Here is a 16,406-nt window from a genome sequence, read left to right on the forward strand (position 1 = left end):
CACATCCACACACCAAGCTACAACTACACACACTTCCTCTCGATTGTCACTTTTTCTTCACAGACAAAAACAAGGAATCATCTTCTTTTTTTTTTTTTCCTAATTTTCTTCGTCTTCTTTTTACGCACTGGATTAACGGAACTTTCTAACGGGACTGGAGGAGAGGACTGCTGCTGTTTTGTTCCTGTGGTTTTCTTTTATATATAATTTATTTATTCTTTTCTACTTTTGCTTTTATTTTGAAAGGTTTTTTTATTTTTTTGGAGGGGGGATCTATCCTCGGGACATGAGAGACAGAAAACTGACCGCGCGCCGCTCGATGCATCTTGTTCCTGCGCGGGTCTGAAGAGGAGGAGGAGGAGGAGGAGGAGGAGGAGGAGCAGAGGAGACTCTTTACCTTCATTATTTATTTATTTATTTATTTATTTATGATGTATTTATTGAACATGGGCCGCGTCCTCCTGCTGAGCGCCGCCGTCATGTCCCTGTTGCTGTGCCAGGTAAGAAAAACTCCCAACTCTTACTACTACTAGTTTCTTTCTTCCAAACAATGAACCATCACCTCCTCCTCCTCCTCCTCCTCCTCCTCCTCCTCCTCCTCCATCACTCCATCACAACACGCTCAGTCAGCTCCATCATGTGTGTGTGTCTGTGTGTGTCTGTGTGTGTGTTCAGGGTTCCTGCTCCGGAGTGTTTGAGCTGAAGCTGCAGGAGTTCCTCAACAAGAAGGGCGTGCAGGGCAACAAGAACTGCTGCCGGGGCGGGGGGGGCGGTGGTGGTGGTGGTGGTGGTCTGGGTCAGCAGCAGCAGCAGCAGCAGCAGCAGCAGCAGCAGTGTGAGTGTCAGACTTTCTTCCGCATCTGTCTGAAGCACTACCAGCCCAACGCGTCGCCCGAGCCGCCCTGCACCTACGGCGGCGCCGCGACGCCGGTGCTCGGGTCCAACTCCTTCCAGGTGCCGGACGTCATCCCGGAGAGCGGCTTCACCAACCCCGTCAGGATCAACTTCGGCTTCACGTGGCCGGTGAGTTAGGACCCCCAACGCCTAATGGACAGTATGAATGAATGAACATGAATGAATGAATGAATGAAAGGCAGAGAGAGAGAAAGAGAGAGAAAGATCGCGCCATTTTCTTGGGTATAAACTCGTGCGTAAAGACGCGCAGCTCCAAGCAGCAGCAGAGCGCGCAGACAGTTTGAGTGCAGGTGTAAAGTTTCAGCTTTGTGAGTCAGTGTGTGTGTGTGTGTGTGTGTGTGTGTGTGTGTGTGTGTGTGTGTGTGTGTGTGTAAAGGGCTCCTCACGCGCCTCGGGCCCCAGCTTGATGTTATCTCCGCTGGCCACCTGTCCCCTGTCTCTGTCTCTGTCTCATGAAGCCATTTGTCTTCCCAGGGGACGTTCTCCCTGATCATCGAGGCCTTACACGCAGACTCCAAAGACGACCTCTCCACAGGTAGGACACACACACACACACACACACACACACACACACACACACACGGACACACACACTCAATATAACACACACACACACACATTTACACACACACACAACCACACACTTTTTCCTAGACAAATAACAAATAAGTCCAGTTGCTTTCGATTGAACCTCCTTAGAGATACTATGACCTGGACAAATGAGAATATTCACACAACCACACACACTTTCTCTCCATCTCCATCCATTAACCCCTTCCCTCGCTCCCTCCCTCCCTCCCTCCCTCCCTGCAGAGAACCCGGACCGTGTGATCAGCACCATGACGACGCAGCGGCACCTGACCGTGGGGGAGGAGTGGTCCCAGGACCTGCACACGGGGGGCAAGACCGAGCTCAAGTACTCGTACCGGTTCGTGTGCGACGAGCACTACTACGGCGACGGCTGCTCGGTCTTCTGCCGGCCCCGGGACGACGCCTTCGGCCACTTCACCTGCGGAGAGCGCGGAGAGATCGTGTGCGACGCCGGATGGAAGGGACAGTACTGCACCGAGCGTGAGTTAGGAAGGAAGGAATGAATGAATGAATGAATGAATGAGTCTGTGTATGTGTGTGTGTGTGTGTGTGTGTGTGTGTGTGTGTGTGTGTGTGTGCTTGTATATTATACATGTGAGCACCAGTTTGAGTTTTAACCATCAAAGTGGGGACATTTTGGCCGGTTCTGTTTGAAGGTTAAGACTTTATAATAACTAGGTTATTATTATAATTAGGTTTAAGTGAGGTTAAGAGTGATGGTTAAGGTTATAGGCATCTGTTTTGGATGGTTAAGGTTAGGTTGAGGGTAATAGCGGCTAAAGGAAATACATTATGTCAATGAGTTTCCTCACAATTAGCCATACAAACATGTGTATGTGTATGTGTGTGTGTTTGGGTAAGGAAAAACAATATCTTTATCTATTATTATATTATTATCTATTATTTTAGTGAGAGTAGTGAGAGAGTAGGAAGGTCCATGTGTGTGTGTGTGTGTGTGTGTGTGTGTGTGTTGGGTTTATATTCAGACCCTGTGAGTACCGTTAGAAGGAAACTTACGCGCCTCCTCCCCCCCATGCTTTTCCCTCTCTCTCTCTCACACACACACACACACACACACACACACACACACACACACACACACACACACACACACACACACACACACACACACACACACACACACACACACACACACACACGACCACTTGATTTATTCTAAGGAAAGTTTTTTGGGGGAATAATCTCACGCGTGCCATAAATTTACATGCTACCTTCCAATTCGTTACTGTGGGAGTGGGCCGGCCGCTGATTGGTCGAGGCGGGGGAGGTATTGTTTGAAGTGGGCAGCTGCCGGCAGAGAGGAGACAATGGAGCAGCTGTCGCGCGCTGGCAACACACTCGCCAGCTGTCCACTCTTATCTGCCCCAATCCGAGACATTAAGGGGAGTGTGTGTGTGTGTGTGTGTGTGTGTGTGAGTGTGTGTGTGAGCGCACAGAATGAATAAAAGAGTTTTGACCCGCAGCGAAGAAGGAGAAGAAAAAAAAAGAGGGTGGTGGTGTGTGGTGGGGTCTCTCTCTGCAGCACACACACATTCACACACTCCCTCCTTTGTCTCTAAACTATGTTAAGCAGAAAATTCTTCCATGGTGATTTGATTGAGTTTTAGGGAACAGCCAACGTCTTCACTGCAAAAACTCTAAATCTTACCAAGAATATTTGTCTTATTTCTAGTCAAAATGTCATTTCTAGTCAAAACTAATCTCATTCTACTTAAAATAAGACTCATCACATTAAAAAAGTAGCTTGTTTTCAGACACTTTTTACTTTCTTCAAGCATATTTTCACTTGAAATAAGTAGAAAAATCTGACAGTGGATCAAGTTTTTCTTTCTTATTATAAGCACAAACAACTTGCTTTCACTGGCATTGGATTTTTCTACTTATTTCAATTGAAAATTAGTTTGAAACAAGTAAAAAATATCTAAAAACAAATTCATTTTTAGGTGATGAGTCTTATTTTAAGTGCAGTTTTGACTAAAATTGAGACATTTTGACAAGAAATAAGACAAATATTCTTGGAAAGACTTTGAGTTTTTGCAGTGCTCCATCCCTTTTTCTGTTATTTATTTTTTTGGAGTTTGTAAGAAGTTGAACTTGTTGAAACAAAAGACTTCCTGTTGTGTTTCTTCAGTCTCACTAACAACAACATGTTTTCTCTCTCTGTGCAGCGATCTGTCTGCCCGGCTGCGACGACGAACACGGCTTCTGCGAGAAACCAGGAGAGTGCAAGTGAGTTTTCGATTGATTCAATTTATTGTCATTTCACATGTTAAAAAACAAGGCGATGAAATGCAGTTTGCATCCGACCAGAGTGCATGTGCAGTATGATGAAAAAAAACATACATACAAAGTGCATGGGGGATTATAAATATATGTAAGTTACTATACAGATGTGCTATATGAATGTACAGTAGTGCATTGAGGTGGATGTGGTTGGTTCAGTGAAATGAGTGCACTGCAAAAACTCAAAATCATACCAAGAATATTTGTCTTATTTCTAGTCAAAACAAATCAAATTATACTCGCCACATAAAAAGTAGCTTGTTTTTAGACACTTTTTACTTCTTTCAAGCCTATTTTCACTTAAAATTAGTAGAAAAATCTGATAGTGGAGCAAGTTTTTCTTTCTTATTAGAAGCACAAACAACTTGCTTTCACTGGCATTGGATTTTCCTACTTATTTCAAGTGAAAGTTTATCTGAAACAAGTGAAAATGACCTAAAAACAAGTACATTTTTAGGTGATGAGTCTTATTTTAAGTAGAAAAAAGATTAGTTTTGACTAGAAATGCGACATTTTGACAAGAAATAAGACAAATATTCTTGGAAAGATTTTGCAGTGTGTACTGTATGTGTGAGGGGAGTTAACCCCCTCGTTAACTCATTAGTTCATTCATTAATTAGTGTGATGCACAAGTTCTGACCGGTGCTCTTTCTCTCTCTCTCCCTCTCAATAACAACAACAACAACAGGTGCAGAGTGGGGTTCAAAGGACGCTACTGCGACGAGTGCATCCGCTACCCGGGCTGCCTGCACGGGACCTGCCAGCAGCCGTGGCAGTGCAACTGTCAGGAGGGCTGGGGGGGGCTCTTCTGCAACCAAGGTGAGAGACTAGAGTCTACATCTACATCTAGAGCTGGTTTAAGGTGTTTTGTTTTGTAGAACTTAATCTGGTGCCAGCAGCTGGACTGGTTTGAGATCCAGCTGGTCGAAGTCGAAGCAGCTGCAGATGTTTAATGGGCTCTATGCACACAGCTCCACTACTTCCTGAACTTAATGCTTAGATTATTGGATTATTGTCACAATGGCCAGACACACTTGGATTAATCAGTTTGTCCAATAATCTAAGACAGGAAACAAAGGAGCAGCATTAAGTTCAGGAAGTAGTGGAGCTGTGTGCATGGAGCCCATTGGTCTCAGTGAAAAGTTAAATAGAAACGTAGAGCGGCATCATGCAAAACGTTTGGACACCCCTGGTCCAAAATGTCTGTTGATGTGAACAGTCGAGCAGCAAGATGATCTCCAAAAGACTTGAAGTTACAGATGATACATTCCCTTCACATTTTAAACTATATTATATTATATATTCATCAAAATGACAGAAAAGGAAAAGGTTTGTCCACCCTGCATAGTCTGATACCTTGGTCAAAGTTATCTGAGAGCTCCAGTCTCCTGGGTTTCCCATTCTTTTGCAGGCTGCTGCTTTGTTTCTCTTTTTTCACTCTAAAACTGTAGAAAACTAAAATAATTCACTGATATTGATTGAAATATTGAAGAAGAGTGTTTCATGTTTAACTTTCTGCCTTTGGGAGATCGTTTCTTCTTCCACTTACTTGGCTGCTGAGCTGTTCACATTAACAGACATTTGGACAAAGGGGTGCATGGCCAAACTTTTAGCATGATGCCACTGTATGATGATGATGATGTGTGTGAGAGGAAGAAAGAGAGAGAGAGAAAGAGTTACCAAGACGCCAAAATAAAAGCATCAACACTCCAGAGCAGCAGCTGTTTCCAGATAAACAGCAAGAAGAGAGAGGGAGAGAGGAGGGAGGGAGGGGAGGAGGACACAAAGACATCCTGTCGCTGCTGCTGCTGCTGTCGTCCATTCGCCATGTGTTGTTGTTGAGCTGTAGCTAATCCACATGTGCCGCCACATGTGTCTCTCCAGATCTCAACTACTGCACCCACCACAAGCCCTGCATGAATGGAGCCACTTGTAGCAACACTGGCCAGGGCAGCTACACCTGTTCCTGCCGGCCCGGCTTCACCGGCGCCAGCTGTGAGATCCAGGTCAACGAATGCGCTGGAAACCCCTGTCGCAACGGAGGAAGCTGCACCGTGAGTGTTTTCATTACGCATTTCGCTCTCCTTTTTTTTTTTTTGCACAAATTTCCAAATTCCAGACTTTTCCCAGACCCTAATCTCCAGACTTCTCGGTAAAAGAAGTAAATAGATGTGCATAATATAAAAAAAAAGCATGCAATTTATCTTGTTTTCATCATTCTGAATGTGTATGCCATTATGCAACCAAATAATTTCCAGGATATTGTAGACAAAATAGTTAACCCAAATAACCAAGATAAGATAAATAAAATAAATATATTTCCATTATCACTTTTATGTTATGTGTAGGGACTACAGATGGAAATTAGCTGGGAGCTAAATCTGGTGCAACCATCTTTTCATTTTTTTCCTTTAAATGATTAATGTAATTGCACATTGTCCCTTATTAAACTAATAAACTAAACTAAACTAAACTAAACATACAATAGTTTCCATTTTCCATACTTACCAGACCTGGAAATGTATAAAATCAAATTCCATACTTTTCCTATACTTGCGTAGGAAACCTGTTTATATATAGATGCTTGGAAGTAGAGATGAGCCGTGTCCAGATGTTGTTTTGGGGGCAGATGTTTGATGTTTGAGCCACAGATTTCAACAAACCTCTGTCACATCACATCATGTTCAGCTCAGACTGAGAGAAAAGACAGAAAGAAAAAAGAAAAAACGCCAACGCTTGTTCTATTTCCCTCCCCTCCCAAGGATTTGGAGAACACATATACCTGCACTTGCCCTCACGGTTTCTATGGCAACAACTGCGAGCTGAGCGCCATGACGTGCGCCGACGGGCCCTGCTCCAACGGCGGCCGCTGCGCTGACAACCCCGAGGGAGGCTACTTCTGCCAGTGCCCGACCGGCTACGCAGGGTTCAACTGCGAGAAGAAGATCGACCACTGCACCTCCGCCCCCTGCTCCAACGGTAACACACACACACACACACACACACACACACACACACACACACACACACACACACACACACACACACACACACACACACACACACACACACAGACCGAATCTCCTTGTTGTTTACAACTACTTCCGGGTAGAAAACCAGCACGTAATTTGAATGAGAACAGTAGTAACGAACGAGAGTTTAGCTATATATATCATATTTTTCACGCCCTATCACCGTTTAGACAAATCTGAAATGATCTAAGAAACATTACTATTTCTGTGTGTGTGTTTTGTGTTGCTATGTGTTGTATTTATTCAGTTTGGGGGAATCACGGTGTCTAGAAAGCATCGGTGGCTCAGCTGACAGGGACAGCTAACGGTAGCTAAGCTAACGGCAGTAGCTAAGCTAACACCAGGACGTCAGCTGTTAAAACCCTCCCGTTGTCGGACACGACATGAAACTACTCCAGTTAGCTCAGTCATGTTGTAACTCAGATATCCGCTGGAAAAAAATGTTTTTCTCATGGACCATTTATTGAGTCAGTGAGTTATTAAAGTTAAACAGGAAGCTAACGGTTAGCCCGGCTAATCTATGATAACAAAAATGTGCACACAGAAATAGTAACGTCTGTCCAATCGTTGGTTTTATAAACTTTACAAACATCAGATTAGTCTAAACGGTGATATAGTGACATGAAAAATGAGATATAGAACGAAACTCTTGTCCGCTACTATTGTTCTCATGCTAGTTTTCTACCCGAAAGTAGTTGTAAACAAGTTGGCGATTTGTTCTTTACACACACACACACACACACTGAGCTGTTGGACCAATCACGAGCCTCCCTCTGTCCTTCAGGCGCTCGCTGCGTGGACCTGGTCAACTCCTACCTGTGCCAGTGTCCGGACGGCTTCAGCGGGATGAACTGCGACCAACGCGCCGGCGACGACGAGTGCTCCCTCTACCCGTGTCAGAACGGCGGCACATGTCAGCAGGGAGGCGGCGGCGGTGTTGGCGTCGGCGGCGTCGCCACCGGCTACACCTGCACCTGCCCGCCCGGCTACACCGGCCGCAACTGCAGCTCGCCGATCAGCCGCTGCGAACACAACCCGTGCCACAACGGCGCCACGTGCCACGAGAGGAACAGCCGCTACGTGTGCGCCTGCGTGCCGGGCTACGGCGGCAGAAACTGCCAGTTCCTGCTGCCCGAGCACGCCGCCATCCGGGGGACGGAGGTGCCGTGGATGGCGGTGGGCTCGGGCGTGGCGCTGGTGCTCCTCTTGCTAGCGGGCTGCGCCGTGCTGGTCGGGTTTTTCCGCTCCAAAGCCGGCCAGCGCGGCGGCGGCGGCCCGATCGACGCGGCCGGCGGCGAGGGAGAGACGATAAACAACCTGACGAACAACTGTCACCGCGGCGGCGACAGAGACCGAGACCTGGCGGTGAGCGTGATGATGCCGCCGCCGATGACGCCGGGCGTGAAAAACATCAACAAGAAGATGGACTTGTGCAGCAGCATCATTGGCGGCGGCCTTGGCGACCACGATGAAGGGTCGTCACCGGGGAGAAGCAGCAGCTACAAGAGCCACCGCCGCCACGCGCCCGCGGACTACAACCTCGTACAGGAGGTGAACTACGAGCAGGCGGCGAAGGAGGCCATGCTAGAGGCGGCGTGCGAGGACAAGTGCCAGTCGCTGGACTCGTTTGAGTTCGAGGAGAAACGCAGCAAACGTTTAAAATGGTGAATATTTAAAAAAAAAAAACAGAAAAAAAAAACAGTAACACTTTACTTGAGTAGGTATTCATTCATAAGATTGACATAAAACTGTCATAACCATGACATAATAACATCTGTCATAAACATCAATGAATACTTATGACAAAGTTAAAGTTTGGCAATTAGGTCTGCTATGATAGGTTATGTCGTCTTTATGTCAAGTTGTCAGAACAAAAACATCTCAAACAATGTCAGCTTTGCATTAAAAGGCAAGGCAAGGCAATTTTATTTGTATAGCCCATTTTTACAAACAGTTTGTCTCAAAGGGCTTTACATGGCATCGTAACAACATCCTCTGTCCTTAGACCCTCACATCCACTGAGGAAAAACTCCATGGAAAACCCTTTTAACAGGGAAAAATCTGAGAAACCTCAGGGTGAGCAACAGAGGAGGGATCCCTCACCCAGGACGGACAGACGTGCAATAGATGTTGTTACAGACAAGACAGTTTACAGTTTAAAAAGTTTTAAAAGTGACATAACTTACCGAATGACACGTAACGACAGCTGTCATAAGTATTCATTGATGTTTATGACAGCTGTCATGTCATGGTTTTATGTCAATCTTATGAATACCTATTCAAGTAAAGTGTTACCAAAAAAACATAAGAAAAAACAAAAGTTGAGGTTGAGTTTTGCGACGTGTGAGCGATGTCACTGACGTTTCTCTGTTTCTGTTTCTGTTTCTCTCCTTGAAGCGACGCGTCAGAAAAGAAAGCTCCAGAAATGTCTGCATGTGCGGACACAAAGTACAAATCTGTGTTTGTGATGTCAGAAGAGAAGGACGAATGTATAATTGCAACTGAGGTGAGTTCACTGACCTCTGGAAAACCCCACACTGCAAAATCTCAAAATCCTTCCAAGTATATTTGTCGTATTTCTTGTCAAAATGTCTCATTTCTAGTCAAAACTAATCTCTTTTCACTTAAAATAAGACTCATCACCTAAAAATTTACTTGTTTTTAGATAATTTCCATTTGTTTCAAAGAAATTTTCACTTGAAATAAGTAGAAAAATCTGCCAGTGAAACAAGTTTTTTCTGCTTGTAATAAGAAAGAAAAACTTGATCCACTATCAGATTTGTCTACTTACGTATTTCAAGTGAAAATAGGCTTGAAAGAAGTAAAAACTGTTAGTCTTAAGTCTTAAAACAAGCTACTTTTTAATGTGATTAGTCTTATTTTAATTATAATGAGATTTGTTTTGACTAGAAATGACATTTTGACTAGAAATAAGACAAATATTCCTGGTAAGATTTTGAGTTTTTGCAGTGCACTCTCGGTCTCTTTCTTAATAATAATAATGTGACGAAGAAAAAAAACCACACTCTAACCTGTTGTTTCTCTCTCTCTGTGTGTGTGTTGCAGGTGTAACGAGCAGCGCTGGGCTGCCCGTTGCTCATTTGCTCTATGGGAGAGTTTTTATGCTCCTTCAGATGCTGCTCTAACCCTGGGGGGGAGGTGTCCCGCCTTGAGACTGCTGCTGATACTGAGACGTTTAACTGATATTCAGAGTGAGCTGGTTCTCTACTGGAAACTTAAAAAAGGCGCAAGGCAGCGGCGGCCTGTGGGATGAGAAGAACTGGCGGGTTTTTTATATTGTTTTTTTTATGATTATTTTATTAAAAAAAAGAGGAAACGGTTTAAAGTAAACCGGCCACTTAGCTTTCTGTTCTGCCTTCTGTCGGGGAAAAATGAAATAAAAGTATATGATGAAAGGAAGGAACGTGGTCGTCGGTGACACACGATGCTACGATTTCAAGTTGTTGGTTTTTTTGTTTGTTTTTTTTTGCAACATTTGCACCCGGGCCTTTTCTCTAACCCACACGCCGTTGCTGAGCGCAGGAACTGCATCAAACGGTGGATGTTTGGCCATACTGGCCTGTTCACATGGGCGACATGTGGAGACTGTATGTATACTTGATCACTGTGTTTAAACTGAAGTGCGTTTTCTTCTTCCCCCCTAAAGCCCTCCAAAACCATTTATAAATGATGATGATGATGATGATGATGATGATGACATAGTATTGTTCATTATTTTATTATTTTTTCCGTTTTCTTTAATGTTTTTTTTTTTTTTTTTAATTAGGACATATATTTTTGTCTTGATTTAAAAAAAGAAAGAAAAAAAAACACATTGGTTTTTGATACGGATTGTCCTTTTTGTAAAATAAAGAAAAAAGAAAAACAAGAAAAAAGTTATGATTTAAAATTATGATTTAATTTAAGTTAATTTAATGACTTTGTGTTATTTTTATTTCGTATTGTATATTTGTGATTGTTTGTTATTATGATTATTTAAGTTGCTTTTTTTATATGATATTTGCAAAGGCACTTCAGGTCGATGGGACTTTTTTTTTGTTTTTGTTCTGTTTTTTTTTTTTTATAAGAAAATGTTATTTAAGAGGGATTGTACTGTACAAATTGTTATGTTACTGTCTCCTTTACCATTTTTGAATGAAGGAATTAGCCAAGACTATTTTTCCAAATAAAAATATTGCTAAACATGAACTTTTAATCTCGTCCAACTTTTTTTTTTTTTTTACATTGTTGTTGTTGTGTGGAAACCCCGTCTCTTTCCTTTTCGGGGTCCGTGAGCAAAGTTAATCAGTAACATCTGTTGTCTTCCCCTGGCGACCCCATAGTGGGGCTTTTTCTATGCCCACACTGTTGGCTACTGCCAGAAGTTGAAAGTGTCTCCCTGGAGACGAGAAAGAGAGGGATGAGGGAGGAGGATTGGGGGTTGGGGGGGGGCGAGGGGTCTCTCTCCATTCAGAAAAACAACAATGTCCCTTTGCTAGATTTACCACCAACACCACCTCCTATTTTTTCCTTCCTAAAGAACGAGTCAGGTAATTCATGGCTCTGTGGATTTTCACTTCCTGTTTTCACAAGTAGAAGAGGCGACGACGTCTTTAGTGGCTTTTTTTTGCTAATAAACCGAAGCAACTGGAGCTTTTTTTATCTTCTTACAAACAAAACAAACTTTACATTAGTGGATTTACATCTCACTATTATCATCGCCTCTTTAAATCCCCCTCAGCTTTTATTCTTCTTCTTTTTTTTACCTCCTTAATTGCCCCCCCAACAAAGACGCCGATTGTGTTTTTAGACGACAAATAACTGTAAATCATCAGTCGGCCTCTGTGCTCGCCTGCTTGGGGTTTATAACCCCGTGGCATTATGGGAACAGACTTCGGCAGGGCAGACAATGATGGAATTGACAATGGGGCACACAAAAGGGCCACCCTTGGGAGAAGCCTGCGTGTCCCTCGGCATGCTGGGAGAAAAAAGAGAGTAACAGGAACAGATGTTGTTGAGTAACAGATGCCTTCTGGCCAGAGTTCAGCCACGAAGCAGCAGCCAGACCTTCAAAGGCTCAGGGGCTGCAGGACAAAACAAAACATTAAAAAAGATTATCAATGGGCTTTCAGGAAAATACAGCTTTTATATGTATGTATATATATTGTCCTTCTGATGAATCTGTGGTGGAGTTTGAGAAATGGCGAGGAGATACAAGAGAGAGACATGAATACAGACAAAGAAGCTACAGTGAGAAGGAGAAGAGTTCAATCAATCTGAGGGAATAAAAGATGGAGGAAGTACAAGCAGCGTCTCAGGGATCAATAAAAAACATTGTTCAACATGACATCACTCAGCGTCTGTGTTGCAGCTGCCACAACAACACAGTGCTGCTAACACAAAGGCTGTGTCACAACACACACACAGTCTGGTCTCTATGACTTCAGGGGACATTATATTGATTTACGTTTCCATATGTTACACCTTGTGAGAGCGTTGATCCATGAGACGATCTATTTGAGGTTTTATGAATTAAAAACCCATCTCAGTGTAGTTTGCCATCTCCTCTCTCGGCTTCTCTCTGGAGCTCTAGTAACAACAGGTTGGTGTCAGCCAATCGGAATAAAAAATAAATAAAAAAGCAAAAAAGTTCAGATAAAAACACTCTGAGAAACCAGATTGTTCAAGTTGTTGTTGGATGGTGGGTCCAGGTGGTGAGGGGGCGGGGCTTTGGGTGACTGCTTTGTTGTAACATCACAAAGTGACAGGAAGTCCTAGGCCCAGTTTCTGAATACAGGCTGTGTGCATTTCTCTGTGGACTGAGGCTTTGATACTTTCACAGTATTAATATAGAACCTAGAGCTGCTTTATAATCACACTACACATGGACATCTACCTTTATACTGTATGGAGCTTTAACACAAACATCTACCTTTATACTGTATGGAGCTTTAATACAAACATCTACCTTTATACTGTATGGAGCTTTAATACAAACATCTACCTTTATACTGTATGGAGCTTTAATACAAACATCTACCTTTATACTGTATGGAGCTTTAACACAAACATCTACCTTTAAACTGTATGGAGCTTTAATACAAACATCTACCTTTATACTGTATGGAGCTTTAACACAAACATCTACCTTTATACTGTATGGAGCTTTAACACAAACATCTACCTTTATACTGTATGGAGCTCCACCAGGGATGCCCAGACTTCCCTCTCACCGGACACTTCCTCCAGCTCTTCCGGGAGCATCCCAAGGCGTTCCCAGGCCAGCCGAGTTTCTCGTCCAGGAGGCATCTGATAGAGATGCCCAAGTCACCTCAACTGGCTCCTTTTGATGTGGACGAGCAGCGGCTCTCCTCCGAGCTCCTCCCGAGTGACAGAGCTCCTCACCCTATCTCTAAGGGAACGTCTCACCACCCCGCAGAGGAAACCCATTTCGGCCACTCGTGTCCGAGGTGTAGTTCTTTCGGTCATGACCCGAAGTTCATGACCATAGGTGAAGGTATAGGAACATAGGCTGACCAGTAAATCGAGAGCTTCGCCTTTTGGCTCAGCTCCTTCTTCACCACGACAGACCAGTGCACTGACCGAATTACTGCGGCCTCAGCACTGATCCATCTGCCAATCTCTCGCTCCTCCTTCCCTCACTCGTGAACAAGACTTCCTCTACTTGAGGCAAGAGCTCTCCTCCGACCTGGAGGGGGTAAGCCACCTTTTTTCGGTCGAGAACCATGGCCTCAACCTTGGAGGTGCTGATTCTCATTCCAGCTGCCTCACGCCCCAAGTACATGCTGAAGGTCCTAGCTGGATGGAGCCAAGAGGGCGACATCATCTGCAAAAAGCAGAGATGAAATCCTGAACCGGACCCCCTCTGGCCCCTGGCTGCGCCCTGAAATTCTGTACATAAAGATAATGAACAGAACTGGTGACAAAGGGCAGCTATTCCAGGGTCCAACATGCACTGGGAACAGGTCTTACTTACTGCCGGCAATGTGAACCAAGCTCCTGCTCCTGTCGTACAGGGACCGTACAGCCCTTAGCAGAGAGTCTCGGACCCCATACTTCAGAATACCACGAAGGACACGGTCGAATGCCCTCTCCAGGTCCACAAAACACATGTGGACTAGTTGGGCAAACTCCCACAAACCCTCAAGTACCCTGTGGAGGGTACAGAGCTGGTCCAGTGGACAGTGGAAGTAAGGGATGCTGTCGAGCTGAAGGAGGAGTCCTACTGAGCCTGGTTGGCTCATGGGACCCCTGAGGCAGCTGGCGGTTGTAGAAGCCACAGAGGAGGACTACCGCTCAGCCTCTAAGAAATTCTGGCTAACCGTCCGGCGCCTCAGAAGGGCAAGACAAGACAAGGCAAGGCAATTTTATTTGTATAGCCCGTTTTTACAAACAGTTTGTCTCAGGGCAGGGGGGAATCGGGAAGCAGTTCTCCGCCAACACCATTTACTGTATCAAATCAAATCAAATCAAATCAATCTTTATTTATAGAGCACCTTTCATACATGGAAAATGCAACACAAAGTGCTTTACACACATAGAAAATAAAACAATTACAAGTAAAAACCCCTCCCTCCCACACTCCATACTACACACACACACACACACACACACACACACACACACACACTCTCTCACTACTGACGCTAGGGAGACATGGCATGACACTGAAGATTGAGGAAGCGCTATCTTTGGGGCCGTCCACACTGGGAGGAGTCGCAGGCCGTGCCACAGGGGGCACCAGTGCCCAGGCCCCCCGACCCCGGCAGACCACAGCCAGCCGAGCCGAAGGGACCCAGGGACAGCAGCGCCCCCAGCAGCAGCCCAGACACAGCTCCCAGCGTGGAAGACCCCCCTGAGGAAACACTGGAGTTAAAAACTAAAAACATAAGATAGGATAAAAACCCTGAAAAAATAAGTTAACAGGGTAAACAGTTTAAAAAGATAAAAAGTAAATAAACAAATAAATAAATAAAAATATGTAAGATAATAAATAAAATAAGTAAAACAAGTAAAATTATTTAAGGTTAATAACAACTTTAAAAGCCAGATGGAAGCAGAAACATAAAATAAGATAGAACCATGAGAAGAATTTAAAATCTAGTTAAAAGCCTGACTAAAAAGGTGTGTTTTTAACCTTCCCTTAAAAATATCAACTGTCTCTGCGGCCCTGAGGCTCTCCGGCAGGCTGTTCCACAGGTGGGGGCCATAATAGCTAAATGCCGCCTCACCATGGGTTTTGGTTCTGGGTTTTGGTATGGATAAAAGGCCGGTGCCGGAGGACCTCAGGGTCCGCGAGGGTTGATATGGTAAAAGCAGGTCAGATAAATAAGAGGGCGCAAGGCCGTTAAGACATTTAAAAACTAGTAAAAGAACCTTAAAATCGATCCTGAAGCGTACGGGGAGCCAATGCAGCGACTCTAAAACTGGTGTAATATGCTCCCGCCCTCTGGTCCTCGTCAGCACTCGTGCGGCTGAGTTCTGTAATAATTGGAGATTAAAAATACTCTTTTTGGGAAGACCAGAGAGCAGGGCATTGCAATAATCTAATCGACAGGTGATAAAAGCATGCATCAGCACCTCCGTACTGGCCTGAGAGAGAAACGGGCGGACTCTGGCTATGTTTTTAAGATGATAAAAACCTATTTTTGTCATATTTTTGATATGTGGAAGAAAATTCAGCTCAGAGTCAAAAATCACGCCCAGATTTTTTACTGACTGTGTTGGCTTAAGATCCTGTAGTTTTGGTAAAAGTTTCTCTCTCTGGCCTTCAGGACCAATGACTAAAACCTCAGTTTTGTCCTGGTTGAGCTGTAGGAAATTCACTGCCATCCATGACTTGATGTCTAAAATGCAGTTAAAAAGGGCATCAATTGGCCCTGTGTCATCAGGAGACACGGCGATGTACAGTTGCGTATCGTCAGCATAACTATGGAAGCTGATGCCGTGCCTCCTGATGACGTCCCCAAGGGGCAGCATGTACAGATTAAAAAGAAGTGGACCTAAAATTGACCCTTGGGGAACCCCACATCCAATTTCATGGATTTCCGAGGAACATGTATCCATACTTACATAAAAGCATCGGTCTGTGAGATAAGAACAAAACCAGTTAAAAACAGTACCAGAGAGGCCCACCAGGTGTCTAAGCCTATTTAATAAAATGTGATGGTCTACTGTATCAAAAGCAGCGCTTAGATCCAGTAGAACCAACACTGTGAGCTTTTTATTATCTAAATTCCACCTGATGTCGTTTAAAATCTTTAAAAGTGCTGTCTCGGTACTGTGGTATTTCCTAAAACCAGACTGATGCTTTTCTGAAATGTTCTTTCTGTTTAAAAAGTCATTAACTTGGTTAAAAACCAGTTTTTCTAAAACTTTACTTAAAAATGGTAAGTTGGATACAGGTCGGTAGTTATTAAAAATACTTGGATCTAAATTGCTCTTCTTCAGAAGGGGCTTCACCACCGCCGTTTTAAAGGCGGTGGGGAAGACACCCGTTTGAAGAGAGCAATTCATGATGTTTAAAAACTGTTCCTCAAAGAA

At 44.1% G+C, this 16,406-nt stretch overlaps 1 protein-coding gene across 1 annotated transcript; it reads left to right on the top strand.

The window, feature by feature from the left end:
- The first annotated feature begins 359 nt into the window (after positions 1–359).
- On the top strand, positions 360–10,139 carry dla (deltaA). Its single transcript, XM_085785919.1, has 11 exons — positions 360–500; positions 676–1,023; positions 1,390–1,450; positions 1,729–1,986; positions 3,696–3,756; positions 4,499–4,629; positions 5,695–5,864; positions 6,573–6,789; positions 7,627–8,506; positions 9,240–9,348; positions 9,909–10,139. Exons 1-11 carry the CDS (start codon positions 429–431, stop codon positions 9,912–9,914), a joined length of 2,313 nt encoding a protein of 770 aa, XP_085642045.1. The 5' UTR covers positions 360–428; the 3' UTR covers positions 9,915–10,139.
- The last annotated feature ends 6,267 nt before the right edge of the window (positions 10,140–16,406 follow it).

Source organism: Trachurus japonicus, chromosome 1, assembly GCF_045865225.1.
Source record: "Trachurus japonicus isolate A0001 chromosome 1, Traja_1.0".
Taxonomy (NCBI): Eukaryota; Metazoa; Chordata; class Actinopteri; order Carangiformes; family Carangidae; genus Trachurus; species Trachurus japonicus.

Excerpts from the sequence above, each read along its gene's own strand:
- dla (XM_085785919.1), top strand. The coding sequence starts at position 429 with ATGATGTATTTATTGAACATGGGCCGCGTCCTCCTGCTGAGCGCCGCC. Across the intron at positions 3,757-4,498 it reads GAGAAACCAGGAGAGTGCAA|GTGCAGAGTGGGGTTCAAAG; the intron begins GTGAGTTTTCGA and ends CAACAACAACAG. Across the intron at positions 5,865-6,572 it reads GCAACGGAGGAAGCTGCACC|GATTTGGAGAACACATATAC; the intron begins GTGAGTGTTTTC and ends TCCCCTCCCAAG.